We start from the raw sequence: 25,584 nt of genomic DNA on the forward strand, positions 1-25,584 counted from the left end.
CACCTTCTCCATCCTCCTGTGTGCTCATGGTGTGTGTCTGAAATCCTCCCACAGGTTAGGTGTTGGGTTAGTGCAATATGTTGTATCTAGATTTAGGATTGTATTCAGGAGATTCACTTCCTGTGGATACAATGGGAAAATGTGGTGTTTTCATTAGAGCAGTTGTAGCCACCTGATAATCATCACTGACATGTTTAATCGTATTAAATTTCTGCCCCAGTGGAATATGAGGGGAAGTGCTGAGGTGCAGTGTTTGAATCCTGGCATTATTTCTCCCCCAAAACTGTTGTATCTTTTTCCTCATCCTCACAAAATAAGGACATAATACAAAAATCATAGCCTTACTATCTAGAAGATCTAAGAGAAGTAACTTTCTTATAGTACTGTTACATGTTCACTAATTTTTCCAAGTGTGCAATCAATCACTGTTCTTAAAAATATATATATATATAAATATATATACACCTGTCATGATTTGTAGAGCTGTGAACGCTATGTGGCTTCCCACAACTTTGTTATTAATTAGGGTTCAGAACCAGATTCACTAATGAATTTCCTGAACATTTTTGCATATGTATCCACATTCCTGCAGACCATGTTGTAGGTGCCCTATTGGTTCCTCAAGCACGCTGTATCCTTTGTCTACCATGATACGTTGGTAGAGCAAAGAATGCTTAACCCAGTCATAGCCTGCGGGCATTATGGTGAATATAGGTGTTAATAACCTGGCATAGTCTTTGTGGGGAATTTTGGTAGAGATTTATAGCTAGGTGTCTGTATTTTCTTTTTTATTTCCCCTGTCAGCAATAGCTACCATACTGCCTTTTTATAAGGCTTCCTAGTATTAATGAAACAGAGCAGCCCATCATACAGTTTGAATGGCAGAGTTAGCAATGAAGAAGTCATTCTGTCATGAACGTGTTAGGCAGTTAGGTAGTTTCCAGGAAAGGGAACTTTAAACTGTATAAAATATACAGATAAATAGGATATAAAATGCTGCTTTGCAAATTGTTTTTATTAATATGTATTTCTTTGAGTGCAGATCTGTGTTTTGTTGCATAACATCCTAGTGCTTTTTATATTCAGCTGTGTTTTGCATAAGTTTACATATTCGTTTAATTTTTTTTTGCCCCAGGGATGACTGTTTTTCTTGCTTTGGAAAAAGGTTATATGTAGTAGAATTGCTAGAAGGCAAAGGGAATAACTACAGTACACCAAGTAGGGATAACACGAGGTTTATAAATTCAACTTCTTACTTCAAGTTGTGTCCCCTCCCATCCCCCCCTTGCCTCTACCAAATACTGGGGACTTAGCAGTTGCACAGTTTTGGCCTTATAATTGTACCAAGGTATACATAGCATTACAATTTTTTTATATCCTAATTTTAAAACAGATGCTATCCTATGTATTTCTTCTTCTAAAACCAGTTATTTCTCATTAGGGACTTAAGTCTTCTTTTGCTTCCTGCCTTTTTGAGACTTTCTTTGGATGTTCCTCTCTTCCTTAAGAAGGTAATGAATTTTCATACAGCAAAAGAACAGAAATCAATTTCAGTTCTCCTTTTTTCTCCCTTTTATTTATTATCTCTGTAGCAACACAGCTTTATTTCCCAGGCTAAAAGACAAGCTGGCCTTGTTACTAAGGCTAAGTAACAGAACTGTTAATGATTTTTTTTTTTTTCTTTCAGACCTCTATAAAAATGGGCTTCAGAGAGCTAATTTTGTACCATTCATTGCTGTGCTGAAGGTAAGGAGAGTCACATGCTCAATACTTTTCAGTTTTACCTGCTGTATTAATAAATCAGAGATTTGTACAGGATTATTTTGATATTAGTTTCCAGATAATATATACATGCTTTAACTGTTTGGGGCAAAAATAATTGGAGATAAGGCAAAAAGGAACTCTTCTGCCCTAGAATTAACATATCTTGAAAAGCTGAACATTTAGTATGACAAAAAGTCTTCTTTTTTGATGAAGATAGCAGAAATTGTTCACTTAGATGGGATTTTCTTACTGCTCTGTGTATGCCAAGTGATGTTGTAGTATTCCTGCAGTAGTTATAGTGTGGTATTTGTGGATGTCTTAGATTTATTATGCTACAAAAGGTTGCTTGCACGTTTATAGAAAAAGTGCTATTTTTTAAAAAAGCAAAACATATGATCATTTCACCTAGGCAGATTTTGGTCACTCAGCTCTGCAGTAAATCAAAGTATCAAAGTATACATACATACTGAATTTTACAATAAATTATATTTTTTTTTCAGGCACTTTGATTGTCTGGTTAATATACATTACGTTAAACAAACAATTTACTCTGACTTTCCATTTAGTCTTATCATTCCCATCTCATCCCAGCAAGGGGGGCCAAGTCTGGTGAAAGGGCAAGGAATCTGGAAAGTCAGACTAGTCAAGTAGTAAGCACAGCCGAGAGAGTTGCAGTCGTTGTAAAGGGGAGAGAGAAGTTGAAAAAAAACCTTGAACTTCTTGTAGTTTAACCCAGGCAGCTTTCTGTAGCTCCTTCAGAGAAGAACCACTGAGAATTGCACTTGAGCATGAAAAAATGGGTAATTTTGAATAATATTTGCCCTAAACTGTATGTTGAAGGATTAGACTGAGTCCTGTAGAGACCTCAGTGTGGGAGTGAATCCATTCTGGACTGAAAAGGGATTTCACTGGCTTGTATCCTTTCTTCTTTCCTCCTCTCAGATGTGTACTTCCTGCACACCTTGCCTCTTCCTTCTCCTGCTACATGTGTTTTTCCATGCCCTGACCAGATGGGTGCACTACCAATATGCCTCATTTCATTCTCTTCAGGTCCTGGATGTTCTGCTGGCTGGCATTAGACAATGTCAACCTCTCGGTTCCTGAGCCTTCCTTCATAGTTATTCCATATGTGTTAGGAAGTTGCTCAAATATGAGAGGTCACGTTAAGTAATCTTGCAGCTTCCTGCAGATACTGGCCAGCACTCCTTGGGCCGTGGTTTGAGAACCGTCCCTGTGCTAATTGCTGGATATGTTCTTACTGTTCTTTCTTGAGAAAGAAATATTTTGGAGAAGTTTTCTGAAATCCACCACTCTTTCAAGCCTTGAGTTAGTGTTAATAGCGTAGACGTACTAACAAGTTACCATGCTATGAACACGTTATCTTGTGTCATCTGCACTGTCATGGCTTCTCATACATGCTCACTGAATGAGATCTGCACGTAGGGAACTCAGTGTTCTGCATGGACTCCTCAATCACCTTGTTTCTGGGCTGTGCATTTTTTCTCATGTAGAAGTGACTTTCTGAATGGGTATTTGTGAGGTTATATACAACTTCTAACAAGTTCTGGAGCAAGCTTCCTGGAATTTGCATGTTGTGGTGTGGCAGGCTGGAAACTTTATAATTATTTCCTTTGGATTAAAAATGGAGCATGTTATTGAAATGTGAACAATATGATTGGTATTTATTTTGCTATTTAAAAGAACATATGCTGAACTCATGCTTTCAATTCTGGGCAAGTCACAGATATTTTTAATTCACAAACTATGATTGTATTGTCAAGTTATTCAGAGTTAGCCTGCAGCTGGTAGGGTTCGCATACAACTCCTGTGTTCTGATCTGCCTGGTTTGACATGGCATGTAAAATGAAAATAACAGCATTTCCCTACCTCACAATAATAATGTCAGCATAAATACATGACTGACTAAGGCGGACTATATCAATATCCAAGATAGAAAAAAAAGGAAGCTGGAAGTTTAGGGGAGGTTTGGATTAGTGAGATATTTGCATAATAAGTATATTGGTTGGCTGTTTCTGCTAAGCTGGTCAGCAGTGAAGTAGTTAAGTGTCGTGGGCTTTCAGTGGGGCATGTTGGAGTCATAAGACTGCTTAATTGCCTAAGTACCTTTGAAAATCCCATCTGATGTTGACATATGAGCAATTAGCAGTTTTCAAAGTTAATACGCCATTGACAGTGAATATGGCAATATTTGTATCTCAGAATGGCTGTGTGTAAAGTCAGAGAGGTTGCCGCTGAAGGTGGTTCTCATCTGGATGGCTTTAGAAAAGTAAGAAACAAAAAATAAATGAGCAACCACCTCCCCTTTAGAGTCTTGAAAAGGGTTTATTCTGTAGCCAGCTGTGTTAAATGCAAGATAGGTTCTGATTGTAGAATGTTTTCAGGAATACTAATAGTCTCATAGGCTTTTGCTTTTTGAAATGCAGCATCATGCTCAGTCAGTGTCTGTGGCAATTCTTTCTTTTCCTTGCTGTTAGCCAGCCGCCTTTCTCTATAAATTTTTCCTTGTTGACTCTTAATTTTCTTGCTTGATAAACGTATAGTTCTTTTGTTTGACCGGTGAGCAGACTTAATGAAAATCTATGATGGATGCTTATTTGTAGTTTGCCTTTCTCTTCTATTTGGCTAGCAGAACTAAAAATGCAAAATGTAGTTTATATCCATGTATACTTATGGGGACTGAGATAGTAATCTAAATTTTTAGAAAGGATGTTGTGGATAGAATGTTGAGAGAAACCTTAAAGGTGGGTTCATTTTAAAGCTGTGATTAAGGGTGAAATAGTAGGAAAAGAAACAGAATGTAGCACAACCCACACTAGAGATGCACAAAAATTACCGTAATAATGAATGAAGGGAGAAATAAGGTATTATTCAGCGTTCTATTTGCAAGGGCCTTTCTAAAATTCTAGATTACTTTCAGTTGTTTTTTCCCCTGCGTCTTTGTGTTTTTACATTGCTCTAAGTGCATTTGCCCTTAACGTCACTTTAACAAATATTACCAAAAATAACATGCTTTCCCAAAACATAATGTTTGTAAAGTAGATCAGGGGAAGCTTGTCAACAAATGCTGCTTTGGCCTTTATTTGGAAAACTGAGAGTAATGGCATGATATTAAAAATAATAACTTCCAAATCTACATTTCAAATTCAACACATCAGAAATGGGCATTAAAAAGAACCAACCAGCCTTGAATAAATTTTAAAATAAGATCTTAACAAATGATCTTAACATTCCACAGGCATCGATAAAACTAAATTGATGTTCTGGCTGTGGTGCCCGAGGAGGGCAGGTTTAGCCCTCCCCAAAGCCTTGAACCTGTGTATAATCCATATCAGTTTATCCCCATATCTTCTTATGGAAACAGTGGTACTGGATGGAGTAGCTTCTACTTAAGCTGTTCGTAATTCCATGTATAGCTTTAGGAAATGTAAAGATAAAATCCTCCATAGTTTTGCCTGAAACATGATGGAAAAATATTACATTAGGTGCTTGCAAAATGTTTGACTTCATATCTTCAATACCCTTCACCTCATTCCAAAATGTGTGTCTGGGTTAGTGTCATTCTAATGTCATTCTAACCTGTTTCCTTGAGGTAACCTGGACAACTCAGACTAACTCCTGTCTTAGTTTTTTCTGGATTCAGAGCCTCCTGTGGCTGTTTTGTTCTGATCTTGGAGGGATTTTTGTCATTTTTTTTTGCTTGTTTGTCCATTTGTTTTAGAAGTCGACTGCTATCATCCTAAATCTTAAAATAAGGCTTTAGCACTAAGCAATTCAAGTTCACTGCAGGAACTTTGATTTCCTTTAAATCGTTTTGGGGACATAAGATGAATGGCAAGTATCCACTTTCTGTCAAGGGACACTTTACTTCAAATAGCATAGATTTCAGGCTGTTTGTATTCATTCCATAAAGAGAATGAGTAGTTCCTGGGTATATGAGGTTATGCAAAAATCTTTCCTTATCTTCAGATGATCAAGAAAAACAGTCTGTTTCTCAGATCTAGAATTACCCACATTCATCCTTCATTCTGTTTTTGTTTTTATTTTCTTTGGGTTATATAATTGCCATATCTGTATTTTGAGTTTCTGTGTTGTACAAAGTTAACTAACACGTTCTGTGGAATGAGCAAGAAGGTAAAACACTGGTCTAGAGAAAATAGAGTTCTCTTTCAAGGTTTGCCCATGTTGCATTTCTAAAGATAGACTACTGGGAACAAATGATTGCTGAATACCTACAGTGGAAGGTGCAATTAAGGTAACTGATGCTACCTTCTTAAAGGCCACATAAAAGCTCAAGGTACAATAGCTTGTCTCTGTAGGTGGACAGGCCAGTAAGACTTTATTGGCAAATCTTTCTGTGGTGCGTGCAGTCTTCTGTCCAATTCTGAACCCATCCCAGGTGTACAGATCTTTTAAAATCTTAAGTAGATTGAGACCTATTTTTTCAGTGATTCTTTCATCCTGCAGCTTAAAGTATTAGTTTCCATAAATGGGGAAAACTCTCTTATTTGGTTCATTGTGGCAGCTAAAATTCTGTGGGACAGAATATTCTTTATAAATGGACTTGGTTTCTGCAACAGATAAGACTGCTTCTTCAGTCTGCTCAATTTCATAAACAAAGCTTTTCAAAGATAAGAAGTACTAGGAAGGAAAATCTTTTAATTCCGTAACAGCAATAAGATTCAGTCCCTTCTGACTGAGCTTTCAAAATGTTGCAACATCACTTTCTGAGCATTTTAAAGCGAACTTGTATGGAACTCCTGAGTTATTTATATCAACACTGTTCTTGACAAATAAAATGATTTATTGCTCACAGCTAATTTCTTCAAATGAGAGCAGAAATCCTCCAAAAATTATTACTTACGTAAAACAATATGAAAATATGAAACTTTCTACACATTTTGAAGATAATTTACAAATGGAGCTATACATCTTAATGTAAGATCTGAAATGAGTCCTTCAAAAAGGAGAAAGCATGTTTTAATTTGCCGGTTTGGCAGTAATTTGGCAACATTTTAATTTCTGCGGACGTTTAACGAAGATATTTGCATTAACCACTACATATTCTGAAATCCTAATTCTAATTCAGTGACTAGGTCAACATTTAATTCTTTGGACGAACAGGAAGGAAAGCTCCTCAAATAACTCGATGTGTATAAGCTATAGCTTATATTACCGGTTCTTGAGCTTTCAGAGATTTATTGGAACTGTAGCATGCATTTTTTTTAAATGACAAGCCAAGTCAAAGCGCCAGTTATGTAACTGCAGCATTTTGTCAGGCTTTCTTTGTGCAGCCGACCTGGCACTACACTAAGTTCTAACTGAAAGGCAGGAGATTTTAGGGGCGTTAGTAAGTATGAGTGTATCTTTAAAGGTACAGTTTTAAAATAAAATGTTTGGCTTTGGCTACCTGAATATTGCTTTAACTGAAGATAAATTGCAACCAGAAACCTGTTATCATTAAGACATAAATTTACTCTAACCTTCCTATCGTGGACTTTATTTTTTTCTTCTGCTATTGGGGACCAAAGCGTTATTACTTATTTTCAAACTGTTTAGTTAAAGTGGCTCATAGAGGTAAGTATTGTACACTCCTTTCAAATAGACAGCAAGGTGTATATACACTCTATTCTGTCTACTGTCTTTCTCAGAATAGTTTTAATTAAAATGTACTGTTTCTTACAAAGCAATAAATGGAGAAAGTTAAAAATATTGTCACTTTCCAATAATTTACTTTGAATATATGAAAAATACTTGTTTAAAACCTTTAGAACTGTTTAGAACTGTCTCTAAAGGAAATGTGTGGGTGTTAGTTTTGTACAAAGACACTTGGTGGATATAAAATTTCTTTTTATTGTGTATTCTGCTTTTGTCCAGCCACCTGTGTTAGAAATGCACGGATTTGTCGATTGGCAGATCTGCCCATTTCTATTAAAAAAATAAAAAATAAAAAAGTCATCTCACTGATGAAATTGATTTGTCAGCTTGTCCCATTCTCCTGGTGTGATAGCCCAGTGGCTTTCAGGGTGTTGAATAGTTAAAACCTGCTTTTGAGGTCAGTGTCAGCCACTCTGACCCCTGTGAACTGTCACCTGAGTCAGAATTGCTGGGATTAATCCTTTGATATTGTGATGGCTTCGCCTATCAATTGACTTTTTCATTACGGAAGATGTTGGGCCTTTTGTTTCCCTTCTTAGTATGTAACCAAGCAAACTCTGAAGTAGGAGGCGCATTTGTTCTTGTTCTCTCTCTCTTTCTTTTTCTCTTTCTCTTTCTCTCTCTCTCTCTCTCTCTCTCTGTGCAAGCAGTAGAAATACTCATCTTGTTTTGAGAAGTATATCTAATTAAACACAAAAAATAAAAATATATCATGGTTGTAATTATTTTTGTGCTTAACACTCATTTATGGGTAGTTTTAATGTGACAATTTAAAAAATTTTAGCGAACAAAGGGTTGTTTTTAGAAAGCAAAATGTTAGATTCGATGTATTCAAACCTTTCTGCATACAGCTTTCTATGTTTGTGTATTTGAATTTTGTAGTCAGAAGCCTTCAACTGTTACAATATATGATGTACCCACTGCTTTAATGTGTTCTTTAGATATGAAGCTGTTCAGTTTGTTTAGCTTCCACTTCTCTCTCTGTCACACACACTTACGTGTATGCGTAAACACATACACCTGGACAGTTTGTTTAGATGCAGGTCAAAACTTTATCTAAGGATAAAATAGCTGCTCCTGTAGCTCAGTGTTGGGCTCCCTGTCTTCTCCTTTTCCTTCTTTAGTTGTTATGATTTCCTGAGTTCTTGCTTGGTTAGTACCCCCACTCCCCCCCCCCCCCCCCCCGATTAAAATGAGTAAATCCAAGCATATCATAGATATGTAATAGTTGATTCTTGCCGTATCAGGGTAAATTAGTCTAATTACACGTGGCAGTTTTATTTGCTTGTGATGTAATGTGAAATGAGGTCCTGCCTCTCCCCCCAAAGCCCGAGCCAATTAATAAGGCTTTTAAGCTCTTTGTCACAGGCCACCGTGGAGGTCTGCAGAGAAGAACTTTAATCCAATAAACATTTCATTTAGATCATGAAAAGAAAGCATGAGGAGAAGCTCCTACAAGAGAGGGTGTTACCAGCAGTTCTAGCTATCAAGAGATGTGAGGAATTTGCCAAATTAACCAAGAGGCCTTCATATTTAACACATAAATGTGTCAAAACTAATAATGGAATTATTTAATTTGCGTTGAACCTTATATTGTTAAAATTCTAAGAAGCCACAACTGTTTTCTTCAAAGACTTTGCTGTTGAGCTGGATGGACAGGGCAAGGGGAGGTTATGAGAAACCCAGATAGCAAATAACAGTAGTTGAAGCTGGTGGAAAGGAAGGGGGACAGAAAAAAAAGGAATAGATAATTAGGTGTAATTAGCGTGTATGAATTGTTGTCTCCCTGCCCTTGGCTTGAATAAATTTTGGGGGAAAAAAACCCCTAGTGGTGAAAGCGCTTTGATGTGAGAAGAGTCATTGTGGTTTGGCAGCATAAAGGCAGTGTTTTATACTTCTTACATAATGGTTGTGATACAGAAAGAGTGAATGGGCTCTGCACCCCCCAGCCTGCTTTACAGCCAGGACTTTTGGAATCTCTTGAAACAAAATGCATCAGAAGTTTTCAGTTGTTGGTAATGAGGTAGTGGACCTCATCAGAGCTAAGCGTAAGCCATCTTTAGCCTTTGTTTAGATCTTAATCACTTTTTTTTTTTCTGGGAAATCCAGTTTCGTAAATCAGTACTACTTTTTTTTTCCCCTGCCTGCCAGCAGCTCTGGCAGGAGCAAAGGCTAACACTGGCAAAAGAAATACAAATCAAATGTTAAAAAGAAAAACAACGGCAAAAAAGAAGTCTGTCGAACTAACTTCATCGAGGGTATAATTCCTGTGAGATGCATGCGTTAGGGGTGAATTTGACCTGTAGTTTATGAAACGCTATGTTATAATTCAGTGTGAACTCCTGGCACCTCTTTTTACAGGACAGTACAGCTTGTTTATTAGAAGATTGAAAATTACAAATTCACAAAATTGTGAATTTTATACAGTGATTTTTTTTTTTTTTTGCAAGGAAGTTTTGTTTGTTTGTTTAAGTGACATGCAATGGAGGGAGCTGTTCAATGTAATTCTTACTGCATAAAGATTTACTCTTTGCCACTGTTCTGCTCCCTGACTGGAAAAAGGAGAGACTGCTTGTCTCAGAACAGCCACATCTGCACCTCCTGAAGTCTTTCCTTTTTGCTTGAATATCTGAAAAATTATTCATGTAACAGTAAATTTCTAGACTCTTTGACTTTATTCATAAATGACTGTTTTACAAATTAATTGTCCAGTTTTGTTGTTCTTGGGGGATAGCTGATTTATAGATAGATTTATAATAAGTTACTGAAAAGTTGTACAATTGATCATATGTTTCTTGTGGTAGCAGGGATAATGGGGTTTTTTAACTGTTAAATCTTTGAGGGCTGTAATGTAAATTTGTGCAATTTCTACTAAATTTTACCTCTAAATATTTTTCTATGCCGAATTATTAAGTTTGAGATTAAAAGTGTTCTGGTCGCAAGTGTAAGACAAAGATTCATATTAAAAATTCTGTTTGTCAGTATTTCACTTTGCAGATTTTTATGCACTTCCTAAGTTGATTTAAAAGTAATTCACAAATAAAATGTGCTTGCATCATCGAAAATAACGCAAACATTACTAGGTTCATTGATACTTCACAGCATCTTAGATGCTATTTTGAAAGTTCTCCTCAAAGTTTTTCTGTTTCTTTTTTTACAACATTTAGATTGGAACAAGCACAATATGTCTAAGGCTATTGTAAAAATTTTCAATATTTCAGGAACTGAAAAATACAGGGGAAAAGACTGTAAAGAAAATAATGCTGTTTAACCCTTTGAAGCAATGTACTATTTTGTAGAGCAAATAGCCTTTTGTACTTGAAGTTGATTTGATCTGTGAACGGTAACACCTGAATATCATGGAAGACTAAATAATTATGCCTGATTGTGTGTTTTTTTTTCCCAAGTATAGGTCACAAGAAATTCAGTTAGGGTAGAGTATGTACAAAGCTAAGAAATATGCAGATTTTCTGTTGTAAGATTGTGTAAAAATTATTTACAGTTAATACTTGCATAAAGGTTAGAAAGGTTGATGAAGTGATATTTAGTTTTGCTTTACTATTCACTGTGTGTCAGAATGTAATTATGACTGATTCATGAAACCGTCTTAGCAATGAACCATCTTTATTAAAATGCTGATCAAGATAAGAGCTGACAGTAATAAAGAATAGAACATTTTAGTCTTGTTGCTTTTGAATGATTGCTAATTACCCTAGAGGTCATGTATAGTGCTTGTGAGGATTCATTGACATTTTCTTTTAAGTCTACTGTTTCAACAACATCTGAACAGGAAGACAAAAATTGTATGCATACCCAACAATGCTTGGACCAAGTTTTATATACCGCAAAATACCTGCTGGTTCGTCTTGCCTTCTTCCTCCACCTCAGTCCACCTGAATTCTTATGATTCGTATGTAGCGGAAACTGAGGAGTGTTACAGCGTGATTTATTTTTTTAACAAGGGCAATTTTAAGTGTGGATGAAATAAGCAACCCTTTGAAGGTCCTGCCTCTGTACCATGCTTGCTTCTAAGCGGTGGTCTCGTTGATTTTGTTTTAGAGCTTGGAGACTTAGGGAGAGGAGAGCATGGCACGCGTTTCTTAGGCTCCTCTCGGCAGGTGGTGGACAGCACCCAGGCTGCCTCTAGCATCTAGGGCAGCCGGTGAATCGCAGGCAGACCAGTTTCAGGCTCTGAAACATGCTGGTGATTGTCACATGCTGACGACTTTGAGGCTAGGCCAATATGAAAGCCCGCAGGGGGTTTCGTAGGTAAGAAAATAAGTTCTTCATTGCACACAGCATTTTTGCTTGAGAGGATTCTTGTTTTACTAGTTATGTATAATTTGGGAAAACATGCATAGTCATATCCTTTGGGTGGAGAAACCTCTTTTTGTTTTTGAGATCACTTAAATAAGAATTTTAAAAACAAAGAAATAAAATTCTAGCTGCTAATCTGACACTAGGTGGGGACAATAAATGAAAATGAGTAGGCCGAGTGAGCTTTGTTTCCCAGAGGAGGAGTTCCTCTGTTGCAGGCAGAAGGCTCTCATAATGTGCCTACATGTTGTGCGATGTGAGAGAATTTTTTCTCTTGGGATGGAGGTAAATGTATGAGAACGATTGCCAATGAACAATTTCCTTTTATCAAATCAGGAAATAATGAAGGAATATCAGTGATCTTATGTATTGTCAGTAGAGACTGAATCAGAAGGGCAGGCATGGGTTTTTTGGGGTGGGGATTTTTGCAGGGGGATATCAGCTAATACGAAGAGTTAGACACTGAGGATGGATTTGAAAAGGGGAAATGATATCTAAGTGGAAATAATGACTCTGCTCGGAAAAAGTGGTTAGAAGTTGCACTTCTTGCTTAGCCATGGCTTGGCTAGAAATCGTAGGTGTTCCAATGTGGTGGTAGGAAAGGCTAAGAGTAATAATTCTATAGCTTTGCATGCCTGGGGATAGGACTATACTCTGCTTGTATGGAAAGTATATTTGATACCACAGATTCAGTGCCACCGCCTCATTTGCAGGTGTCTGGTTTGACAGGAATCTGAAAGGCTGGGGAAACTCAGCAAGTCAGAGAATTAAGGTAATGGTCATCCCAAGGTGAGTCACTGTTAACCTCTACCTCAGTCCCCCCACACACCCTCTCCCTGGGGTCCTCAGATTGTTGCTTGATCCAGTGGGCCAACAGGAGGATTTGTGTTTTAACTCATGTAGGGCACAGCTATTCCATTAAAATTCAGAGCAAAGAACAGCAATTGGGTTGACTTACAGTGGTCTGAAATAATATTGAGGTATCTACTCATCTGCACTAGCAAGAGTCATGAGCTGATTACAATTTTTGAATTCAGAGAGACACATTACATTTTGTATAGTGCCTAATATAGACCATAAGGCTGTCTATTGACATTTCAAATTTTTGTGACGTGTGGGAAATATGATGAGAACTTCCAGGCTATCCAATTAACTGCCTGCTTTTTGAAGTTTTTCCGAAATCTTTGCTCCTCCACTTTGCAATCTAACGTGTTATGTCTTTTAACCAATGGAGCATTTTAAACATTTGAATACCTACCATTCATGAATGCAGAACTGAAGGAATATGGGAGGTGCTTACAGGAAGAAAAATATATTTATACAAATCTATATTTAATAACGTAATACAATAGATGTACTCAAAGTCTAATCGTCTGTTCTGTCTGAAGACTGATACCATTTGAGGTTTTTTGTCTCAATTCAGCCTTGAAGTTTTGCCTTTTTTCCTTCTGGAATAAAAAGTTTTTCTGGCACTTCAGTGAAAATGAGTGCATGATTATGTCATATTTTTAACTTGCTAATTGTGTTTTCAAATTTGTAATTATATTTGTTCTTTGTATACATAAGTACATAGATTGCTTCAAAATAAATTGTATGACTAATTAATTTTATGTATTTGAATTGAATAGGGTAAGAAGTCAGACTTGAAATGTCTCAATAGAATAGAAAATCTGTTGAAAGCTATACATACTTCCACAAGAACAGATTAGACTAGCTGTAGCTTTGATCTTACGTGTTTACTTCAAACAAAAAATAGAAGTTTAGCACAAGTAAATGAAATCTGAGAGTTTAAATCTCCATCTAAAGAAATATAAACCAATAGTTACAATTGTGGCTTTGACAATTAAGTGCTAACAATCTGAGGACTCCTGTTAAAGTTCTTTGGCTGCTGATTAGGATTGCATGGCAGTGATTAGTGAGTGTGAGGATGCAATCACATCTGTAGGGTTTAATCAGCCCAATGATGGAGAAGTTAGTCCAAAGATGGAGAAAGAAACTAAAACTTCTATATGTAATTCCTATTAGGGTTTTTTACATGCTACAAAAAGATGAAAGGTAAAAAAAAGTAGAGAAGCCTGCCACTTTTCAGAATTTATAGGGTTTGTAGGTGGTACTATTGTTTTTCTTGTTCATAATGAAGAAGTATGATATCATTGGTGTCTGTGAACAGGAGAGAAGATGCATTGTGGCACTCAGATATGCACCCTCTGTGATGCTCAGTATTTCATTCTTATGGCTGTAAGCAGTATTTGGTTTCTCCATGCTGTACAACCATATATCTGTTTTTCATTTCTGTGAATCTAATACTTTAAGTCTTCAGCTTGGCAGTGTGCAATGTTTTAGTGTGCTTTTTACATTCTGATTATACGCTATCTTCTTAGTACTTAGAGCATTTCTCTTGGCAAATTTATTTGCTAATATGACCCTCTACACTCCTGTGACGCAAATAAGTGAATGTTTACAAGTATAGAAGCAAAAGACCTCAGTGGCTAGCCTTGTCTACATTAGTAAACCCTGAAAGGAGAAACTTTTGGATCTCTACTCTGTGCATAGCTTCTCTGTCACCCTTTTGACTCTTGCTTTGAGTAAAGGTAACCCTGTTCTGAATCCCCCTGTAGAGCGGCCTCCACCATACATTATTCACATGGATGAGAAATGCTGTTATTGCCTGGTGGGGCAAGCAGTCCTCCCACTACTGTCTTTTAGTTCACTGGTACTGTTGTCATATCCTTTCAGTGTTCTAATGGGCAAGAGCTGAGTTTACGTAAATAGTGCCAGTGCTTGCTTTTATGCCATTTTGTTGCATTCATTTCTTCCACATTATCATTTTATGATTGGTTTCTTTATTCATGCTTTCTGTTTGATTGGTTTTGTTGTGCTTTTTTCTAGTAGCACCTATAAATCTGTGCTGTACTGTCATAAATTCACATAAGGAGAAGGCTGTTCCTATCCTACAAAGCTTATAATCTAACAATAGCAATCGTGTTATAAATAAACATTTCCTAGGAGCATGTTGCCACGCAGATTGTAATGTTTTATTTTAATGGCCATCTGTTCTATGTATATTTATACAGTGCCTGACAGAATTAGTGCGAGTGAGCTTGGAAGTGTCTCAGTAAAAATAGTTAATGATGGACACTGGTAGATATTTATTCACATGACCCTTTAAAAGGGTTAGGAAATCTTGTGATTTTCTGTTTATTTAGAACATAGGTTGATGGGCAGCAGTTGGAGTACCTTGCGGTACAGAACGTTGGTCTGGAGAGGAGAAAAGACAAAAAAGCCCAAAACTTTGAAGTCTGAGTCAGTGGTTTTAGAGACAGTAATAAGTGAAAATTATGCTAGAGATGTGAAGTAAAACATAAAACAGAACTTGATTGGTTTGCAAAATAGAAGACAGAACTGTATTTGAAGAATAGGACAGAATTAAGCCAAAAAACTCCCCAAAACAAACAAAAAAAACCCCCAGTGACAGTTCATTTTGGCCACAACAGGAAAGTGAATTAGGAGCATCCAGAGAATAGAATGGTAAAATACCAAATATCTTCCAAAGGGGCCAGTATCCCTCTTTTCCAGCAAACTGGCCCCTACAGCTATACTTATTATCATGTGATACAGAACACTTCTGTGTATCAGACTGCTCTTTTTCCAATTTCTTCATGTTGCTTGCTAAGGAAGAAAAAGACTAATAACTGTATTTTATATTATTTTTGAACTGGATGCTGCTGTTGCCTTTCTGGGCATCATAGGCATGAAAGGCATCCTAGCCCAGATGTGTGTCTCTAATGGATTTTTCAAAATAAACTATGTAACGTCATAGCATATTAGAATCAATAGTAGTATGTTATTGTAAACATATGAGACAGCAATTGCAGGGAAAATTAATATCTCTCATTAAATTAACTGCTTATAGTTTGAAAAAGACCCAAAAACTTAGATAAGCTTTTGAGCACACAAGCCCTTCTTAACTAGTATGGCTAATGCTAGCAATTTTTGCTAAATAGTGATAATGCTAATTATTTTAAAGAAAGAGAATAGGGAAGGAAGGCTGAAGAAATGCACCTACTTCATAACTATATTTGATAGTATTCACATCTACAGTTCTTATTTCCAGAACTCATTCACTGTAAAATTATCACGGAGTCATTCATATAAGACTGTCATGGCATTTAAGCCATGGTAAGTTTGCTAGCAGAAAACAAGTGGACTATAATATTATAGCACTGAGTGTTGATATATACTTCTGCAAACCAGTGACCTGCATATTTCATCCTGTTAGCACTGTGAATTTAAGTGTTCAGCATGTCTGCTTTACACTGTAGTCGTTAGTTGAGCCATAAGCACCACTATTAATAGCGCAATAAATTTACACCAACTACAGTGTTTCAGGTGCACCCTTTTGTCTTTTAGCTATACAACAACCTTGCCACACACTCAAAAGTACATGTAGTTCTGTATTTACTCTTCAGTCTATATATAGCACAACACCCTGAAACAGTGGTAGAGTTTGAAGACCCTTCTTGAAGGCCAGAGAGGTGGAGCTCAATAAAGTTAATCTAAATAATCTCACAGTCCTGATAGCTGTAGTCAATAATTTTCTCCTACCAACATGAAGAAAATAACACCCGAGCTCATCTACTTCTTCAGAAAAATAAAGTACTAGAGGGAAAGATGGTCGGCATCAATACCTGTTAAGGAAAAGCAAAGTACACCAGCTTTGCTGTGAAATTTCAAGAATCCACCTTCTAGCCTTGACTGCCAGGCTGATGCCAAAGAAAAGCATGGACTTCTTTCCTCCCTCCCTTGTGCATATTATTAAATGCCTCTGGAACTTCTTTTTTCTGCTGCTGTGTTACTCTTTGTCTGCTTTCACCAGCAGAAAGGGAAGAGATTATAATAATATCGCAGCACCAACGCTATCATGTTTACATAGCCTTAGCCCAACATAATGATTTGATTAGCATGACTTTTTCACTTACCAGAATTAAAAATATTTGGATGTTCCTGGGATTTTGTGCTTTCAGGATGGGTTTTCTTTTTCATCTTGTTTCTTTAGCTATGTATCTCTGCAGGAAAGTTGGAGGGATAAAATATATAGTATCTTCACTAATAGACAAGGGCAAAAAATTAATGCAGTGAGTCATCACAGTCTCTCCTGCATGTGTTTATAATCAATAAGTCCAACAGGTAATGCATTTGTTCCTTAAATTGCTGACAGTAGTTCTTCTAAAACATGAGTTTTTTTCTCCCTGCAGTATAGTCATTGTCCATGAGATTTGACATTTCCAATTTTGATATCTGAATAACCTCAAGAAAGCTTTGAAAAATTTCTGGCATACAAAATATGAAATCTTAATGAGAGTTTTAGAGATAAACTAATAGTTCATAGTGCAGTGAAGATGCAGACTAATTTAGAGTAGTTTGGATTGCTAGAATCCACGTGCTACCAGAGTAGTTTAAACGATGTTGAATTACCTGCAGAAAAGAGGTTTCATTGCTTTAATTAAATTGTTGATAGAGAGCTATCTTTAAAATATTAAAACTTTTCTTCTCTTTCTTTTACAGCTTCTTTTGCTTGTAGTTATGTAGCACCCAGAAGCTGTGTATGTTGGCAGTAGTAATAAGATAAGCAGAGATATATTCCCTTTGCCAGAGGGCAAAATCTTGATCCTGCTGAGATTAATGGGAATTTTGCCACCAACATCAGATCTTGAAACAAAAATTGCACCCTTTAGTTATTTTGAGTTTTCTAGCAGGAGCAATTATTGTGACAGTAAACTTGGAGACTAATCAGCAATATCTATATCACACACTGAAATTTGGAGGTTGTTTAGAGAGAGGGAAAAAAAGCTTCCATTCTGAGTCAAGTCAGACTTTAGTCCATTTTGTAGCAAAGCTTAGGTTGATTTATATATTTAATGTTCGACTCAAAAATTTTAATCAACTTAGCATAAAAAGATAAAATTTTTTAGCTGATAAAAATAATTTTAGTCATCTCTGTTGTTAGAATTTGATTGTGGCCTTTTAAACATTTATCACTCCTGATTTTCAGTTTCTAAATTTGTATACCTTAATGTCAAAATAATTATTTCTGCCCCCCATAAAGCACTTTCCAGAGAGAACTGTTAATGACCACCCTGCTTTCATTCCCTTTGCTTCCAATCTATATTAATTTTCTGGTTGCTGGACTTTTGAAGATGGTCACTTTTTTTTTTTTTTTTTTTGAATATGTTAATGACTTCTAGCTTATTTCTTTGCTTAAATAATTGCAAAAGAGACTTCAGTTCTGTGGTCTTATTTCAGCTCTGTAGATGGTATTCATGCTGATGGTTTATCACAGCAGTGTGTCTTCTCTCTGATGCAGACAATAAATATAGCAGTGACTTGAGGAAAGCTATTCTTTTTTGTCTCTGTAGAAATACTGCAGCACAGTCCAGCTTGACTCTGGAATAGACTACAGGAAACGAGTGCTTCCTGCTGCTGGAAAACTTTACTACCTGTAAGTTGATCTATGATGAGGTATTTGCCCTCTTTTTCCTCCTTATTAGCCATTAATTTCCTAGTCAATAGGAAATGAAAAATATATAATACAATTAGCAGGGTGTGACTTTTCCTTTCTTTGCCTTCTGGTCCATTTTGTTCAGCAAACCGCCTTCCATTATGCCTTGATATTAACTTCATTAAACTACATTTTCAGTATCCCCACTAGCATCATTTATAATGTGTTACTGAATAAAAACTAATTAGATTTTTTGGGGAGGTGTGGTGTTTGGAGAACTGAAGTGACAGATGGTTAGAAAGTAATGAATATCCTCTTGTAAGGATTGCACAATTCTCTTATAATAGAAGAACATCCTTATTGTATTTAAGCAATTAAGTATTTATAGAAATCCAATGACAAGGATTCAGTTAATGTTGGGTGTTTCCAGTGCAGTGGATTAAAAAAAAAACCCTCTTATTTTGACAGATTAATTGTTTCTGTTTATCATGACAAATTTACTCTATCTCTTTAGTCTATATTTGCAAATAAAACATATTTAAAGAATACATTCACAGTTGTACTTTCAGTTATATATCTGCATAATGAAAACATCTTCTCTGTTATTTAAAATAACCTTAATGATAGCTTAAAATAAGATTTATAACCGCAATATATTTCAACACAATGTATAGTATTATTTTAAAAATAAAGCATGTTTCCCTTAATAAAGACACAGTATTTTCCCCGATGTGATGGACGTTTGAAGTGAAATATCCCTGTATCACTTTATGAAGTTGTAGTTGTTTGTATGGGAGAAGGAAGTCCTGCTTGGTAAAATTACAACAATGAATTGTTCCTGAAATATGCATTTTATAAAATAACGCAGATTAAATGCTAGGTTTCTTCTCAATTTTCTTTGAAATGCATGTGTTGAAATGTTATCCTTTACTACAGCTGTTAAGGTCTAACATTTACCACTGTTATTTGCACATGCTTAGGCACCAGCTCAGCCCTTTCTATTCTGGAAATAATGACATCCTTCTATATATGGAAAATGTATATCAAATATATACAGGTTTGTATCCACAAACGAGGTGTGACCCTATAAACTCAGTATGCTTAGCATCTGTGAAAAGTAACTCTTGTTTCTTACTGTTGCCTGGTGCCAGTTTCTTTGATAAAGTTTTCTGATGTTTTCTTAGAAATACTGTTTGAAGTAGCCACTGTTGTCTCAAAGCTGCTCTTTCTGGCACTTGTTCTGATGTCTGCGTAGCTGCCCTTAAGGCTCTGCTTACTGTGTCCCTTGCGCTCTTTGACCTCCTGTTTGATAGACAACCATGACTCTTTCTCACTGCCCGTACTCTGAGAAAATGAAGACCATATTTGTGGTTGCCAGCAGGCAACAGGCTCAACGTGGCACCCACAGCCTCAGCTCCCAGAGGAGAGGGAGTGTGGGAATAAGCTGCAGGAGTAGCATCCCACTAGGATATTTCATGGTGTTCTGCTGCAAAACTTCTGAGCAGGTGAATAGCAGAGATCGGTGCCAAGTCTGTCCCCTGTTCTGTCATTGGGAGGGTGTTGGTTCTCTCTAGAGCTCTTCGTGTGACACAATAGGAAGCAGTGAAAAAGGAGTAAAATCCTTTAGCTGCCCATGGAAATAAGATACTTGTTCCATCTTCCTTTCTATCTATCTGTCTTTGACAGAATCACATTCATTCTTCTATTGAAACTTGTTCACTGGGACTTTCAATCCTGCAGAGCCCAGCTTAGTGTTCTGGTTTTTAGTAATGTACTGTAAAATATTTTCCTACAGAATTTTGAAATTTATTTCACAGTCTTGTCCCAAAAAGAAAATGTTCTTGTCCTACAAGCTTACATTCCGCTATTAATGGATGCAGTATAATGATTTTTTTTTAAATCGTCTTGTTGCTTCATAATTTGTGTAGTCTTTTCTTCATTTAAAATATGCAACTAGAGGTTGGTTAAAGCTGTTTTATACTCATCTGAAAGCAATCAGTATAACATAATTACAAGATTCCCGATCAAAGCAACTTCCTTGATCTCAGTCTCAGGTGTCTGTTTTCAAAACAAATTTTCTTGGCAACATATTCGAGCATTTCTTCTTGTAGCCTTTACATCAGACTTTTTGATACATATGTGGATACCCGTGTGCGCACACTGATATAGATACGCTCTTTCCCCCCTTTATGACTTGTTTCTGGTTTTGTCTATTCCTATTCATTTGTCATTTTGTCACAGGAAAGCACTGCTGAAGTATCGGTGTTAGGAGAGAAAACTTTTAGGAAGTTAAAAATTTGAATTTATATAAATTTAAAAGTTATTGTAACTTCCTATTCAGAAAAGGTTTTTTTTAAGAGTTTGAAATGGCACTTGCCCCCTTCAGAAATTCTCTGTGCTATGCATACCAGCTTTGCTATAGCTAATCTTGAGTTCAGGAGTGGTTTTAATTCAGTTCTGTTGTTAAGGTTTTTAAGGTGTTTAGGGCCTAATGAACAGGAATGTAATTGTGTAACATGCTGATCATCACTCCTTATTTAGAAGAGGTGTAGAACTGTGTTAAGCAATGCAACTTGAGGGCATCCATGGTCTAAAACAGTCAACTTTTAATACAAACTAGATTATACAAACCTCAGTGAAGTTTTATGTATCTCAATTCTAGTCTGTGCTGTACTGTAGCTTTAACTTACTGTTCTCAGTTTTCAAACTCAGCTAGACATATTATTTATCCTCTTTCTTTAAGAATGAAGCACACAGAAATATTGGCCATAAACTCTATGGTGATCAAAAATATTCTGTGATCAACTGGTTTGCAATTCTTGTGGATTCTAGTGGAAGATGAATATAAACTTTGCTTATGCTCTGAGCACAGATATTTTGTATGGGGCTTCGCTGGCTGTGATTGATCTTTTCCCAAATTGTATTTGGAAAAAAAAGATGAAATTTCTAATGCAGCGATCATTCCAGTATTTCGAATTTAATAGTTTAATTTTGCAAATGTTTGATCAATAGAGTCAGTTGACTTGATTTTTTTTCAGAAAGCTGCTCCAATATTTAATTTCACAAAGTCCTCTCAGAAATTTGAAAGGATACTTCTTTAGATGCTTGACTGCCTTGCCTTGTCTATTTGCTCTTATTTTGCATGCAAGATAGAGCCAGAAGCCTTTTTTCTCATTGTGTACACATAGTGTTAATGGATCTGCTCTGCCTGTATTGCCTCATTACTGGAAACAGCTCAAAACACAGAAGTCTTTCAGTGTATGCAAATAAGGCAGAATCATCTACCTGAGAGTTAATATCCTCTACTTTAAAGTGTATTCTAAATCTAATGTTTGTATTTAGAGCATAACATCCTGTTCTCTTTTTTTTATGGGCAAAAAGCTAAGCAGGCTCAGGCAGCTGTTTGATGTTGGCTTCAAGTGTTATTAATTTCATATTCTATTATTCTTTTCACTGTAGCACAAGTGAAGCTGATGTGGAGGCTGTCATGGATAAGTTGTTTGATGAGCTGGCTCAGAAACAAAATGATTGTACGTAAGTTAATTTCTCTTGAAAGAGAATACATTTAGAACACAATGCCCAATCTCCACTGACCAATTAATAAGTTCCATTGCTGTATATGGGTTGATGCCACACTCAAGTGGCAGTCATTGTATCAGCATTTTGTCTAATTTATGTGTTGAATCATGTGCTATTATTCATCAAGCTATGCATTTCCTATCTGTAAGAGATGAATTTTATAGTAATTATCCAGAGAAGATTGAGTCTTTGTTCATGTTCCCATAGTAACTAGACCAAGGATTCTAAAAGTGCAAGGCAGAGAGCTGAGGCTGAATAAAGCGTGTGGAACCATTGCAGACTTCACATTTGAAGAGCTGTGTGACAGAGTGAGTACCCAGTCAAATCTAGATCAGTTAACGCTCAGACTTTTCACAGTTTAAAAAAAAAAAAAACTTGCTATTTTCCCATACTGAATTAAAAGGGCTTTTTAAACTTGCAAAAAGATTTTGAATGTAAAAGGAAAAAAGAACAAACTCCTGAAAAGAAGTCATTTGCTTTTAAATGATATAGTAAATTCACTCTCAATTATATCACAGACTGCTTTAAAAATCCAAGTACAATTATGTGTCTGGTGTAACATTATTGTTGGAATATGAGTAGTCACAGTGTATCAATTTGTAAATGGTATTCAAATACTATTTTTAAAACTTGGGATTGGAGTTGGTGCTCAATCAAAGGAATAGTAATCCTGACACCACTAGAGTAATGCTGTGCTGCTGCTCCAGTCTGTTGTTGCATGCCTTCATTGTGACTAGCTGTGTGGGCACTGCTCAGTCCCAGGCCTTTCCAAAAATATTGCCAAATTTTGCTAAATACTGCCAAATTCTCTGCTAGATTTGTGTTGTGATTGTATTTGGGATATGATTCTTGGAATGCTGCGTTTGTATGTGACCTCAGGCCGGTTTGAATAAAGGCCCTTAGAAGGTGAGCTGTAGTGCAACAACTTTTCTACTGACACCTGAAGTTATTGTTAAATGACCACAACTCTAAAATGGGCTGATAGCATCTTTTGTTCAAGATGTTACACACTCCTTTAAGATCATGTTTTCACTTGCTTGTAGCTACCCAGGTGCTAATTATTTGAACAGGAATTTCACTGCTTATGTTTCAGATTGTAGGCTTTGAGTTTTGTTGGTCTTTAGTTTCAGACAAATCCAATTCACCTTTTGGGAGAAAGGAAATATGTCATGCATAAAACAACGTACTGTTCATTAAAATTTTTGAGACTTTTTCTTAACTGTGTTATAGTATCTCTTAGTTTATCAGGAAAAGGTAGTGTGACAATGCTGACAGCACACACTGGTAAAATTCTTTAGCCCTATATATGCCTCTTAAACTTAGATGGGATGATAAATTGCTTCTAATGAGATGTGCTGTGGAAGGTTCTGATCCTGTGGGAACCGTGGGGTTCAGAACATCTTGATGTAAAGGAGTTAAGGTGCTTGGTTTGCTATCGAAACAAGCAAGGAGTCCTTATGAAACAACATTTAGAAAAAAATTCATTTAAACAGTCTTATGTTGGTCACTCAGGACTTTGGAGGTTATGCTATCTTAATTCGAATACCTTCTGCAGATGAATTACGATAGTCTTTAATAGGATAATCACATGCTTAAAATTAAAACAACATAGCAGACAAAGGTTTTGCTTTAACAACTTCCTCAGTTATTGTGACTGTACCTTAGTCTCTTTACATGTGCCTTCATTCATTTCTCCTTTAAAATAACTTATTATATATAATTGTTTGTTTTGCCCTGATTTTTCTCTTGGGATCACTGATGTACCTCCAGAGATATTACATTAATGTTTTGGTAAGATGGTATGACTGTGCTCACTTTATAGATAGAGAAGTAAATCATGAACTTCAAAACTGTCTGTTAAATTTGGGTGATTGGCTTGAGGTGCCTCTAACCTCCTTTTTTCCATGAATGTAAAGTTTTTTAGCATTGTATAGATATAATAAAAAACTACCATTGACTTGAGCTTCTTTTAAAAGTTTAGCCCTTCAGTGAATCAAGCCCCTCAAATTAGGAATCTGGAAAATTGCAAAAACTGGATGACATTCTGTGAGAAATTTTGGCTTAATTGCTGTTTCTTCCATTTTGCTCCATTCTCCTCCCTGTTTCCTTTAAACACTTTGCTAAAGGCAGAAGAAAAATCCAGGATGGATTCGGTTGTCAGACCATGAGACTGTGTTCCTTCTGCCTGAAATTTTCCAATGCTTTGTTTGAAAAATTTATAAAATAGTATCCTATTTGACAGACTGGTAAGTCATTCCCATTGATGCCACAGAAGAAAGAGAAAATTAGGTAGGATCCAGAAGAGTGTACACATGATTTGTAGCCAAAAACAAATGAAACCAAACTGAGAATAAAATGAAACCCAAAATCAGAAGGCATTCAACCTGTCTAGAAATATTGAGTCATTTAAATATATTCAAGTAATCTGGATAATAAAAGATCCTGTTTGTGGAGGGATAAAGCAGAAAGCTGCAAGAGACATAGCTATAAGGTATTTGTTAGTGATTATGATTTGGATAGTAGAAAATTGACAGGCATCACGAGTGCAACTATTTAAAAAAAATGGGAGGAGGGCAGGCAGAACGTGAGGTTTGAGGAAGGTGTAATGAAACGGAAGAAAAAGTCTGCACAGGAAAATATTGGAGGGGAATTGTTGGCTTTGTGGCTGGAGTGAATCTGCAGATTTGTATGAAACGTTGGAACAAAGTCCTATGGGATAGCAGATTGTATGAACGGACACTGGTGGGGGGGGCGAATGTTTCTAGCTGGAGCCTGTAGCAGCTAGGAGGAAGCCCTAGGTAGATGCATGGAGTTTGAAGTTGGTGTATTAGGAACATCTTAGACACGCATGACAAGAGAATTGAAAACAAGATTTGCAATTGATTTTATGTCAGTGATAAAACCTGGTGACAAGCAAGATAAATGGAAAATTCTCATTAATGGGGAAAAATATGATAAAATTGACATTATTGAAACCTCTAGGGACAATTCACAGAATAGGAATGTGAATTGGATGCTTACAGCCTGTTTAAGGACAGAGAAGCTAAAAACAGGTGGAAGGTAGGATGCAATGTTAAAAATGCTGGTACCTGCCTTAAAGTTAACTAATGCAAAGATCTCGAATATGTATTAATCAATGTGCTAACTAACAAACCCAAGAGGGTAGTACTGGCATGGGTCTGTTGCAAACAACATAAGACACAATCCTTAAGCAGTTGGCTGCGAAGTGTGTAAAGAAAAATTATGGTAGCACCTGAAGCTTATGCTGTAGATGAAATGCAGAAAAACGTAAAACGTAATTAGCCTAAAAATTGCAAATTGTAATTTTCTAGCATAAAAAGTACCGTATCCAATACAAGGTCATTTTGTTTTCAGTTGCTTTATGGTAGCACGTAGTGATCAGTTCATGTAGAAATTTGTGGTTGCTTAGGGACCCTCTTCATAATTTTCTTACATTCAATATGACCAAAAGATAGTTCCAAATAGTGAAATTACGCATTTGAGGGTTCAGAAAGAGTAATTTTCAAAAGCACAAGAGAAGTGTGACCAAAACAACTGGAAAGTGTAAACAAAAAACATGAATCAGAAGGACTTTATGAGAAAGCAGGTGCTAGAAGTATGCCCTGCATCACTGTCAAGACAGAATCAAATAATACAGAATGAATGGCAACTAATTAAGAAGTGCAGAAAAATTAAAGAGAAGCTAAAGGTAAGGGGCCAATACCATGTATGCTCAGCTGTAAGGCTTT

The 25,584-nt window shown here is 36.3% G+C and overlaps 1 protein-coding gene across 2 annotated transcripts in view; it reads left to right on the top strand.

Annotated features, from left to right (window-relative positions):
- AFG1L (AFG1 like ATPase) overlaps positions 1-25,584 on the top strand; it is a 74,752-nt gene that overhangs the window by 28,172 nt on the left and 20,996 nt on the right. For both annotated transcript variants that reach the window (XM_026119952.2, XM_026119954.2), the window contains 4 exons: positions 1,688-1,746; positions 18,174-18,256; positions 21,716-21,786; positions 22,043-22,143. In XM_026119952.2, coding sequence (XP_025975737.2) covers positions 1,688-1,746; positions 18,174-18,256; positions 21,716-21,786; positions 22,043-22,143 — 314 coding nt within the window. The remainder of the gene's footprint in view (positions 1-1,687; positions 1,747-18,173; positions 18,257-21,715; positions 21,787-22,042; positions 22,144-25,584) is intronic.

The sequence above is a fragment of the Dromaius novaehollandiae genome, chromosome 3 (genome assembly GCF_036370855.1).
Source record: "Dromaius novaehollandiae isolate bDroNov1 chromosome 3, bDroNov1.hap1, whole genome shotgun sequence".
Taxonomy (NCBI): domain Eukaryota; kingdom Metazoa; phylum Chordata; class Aves; order Casuariiformes; family Dromaiidae; genus Dromaius; species Dromaius novaehollandiae.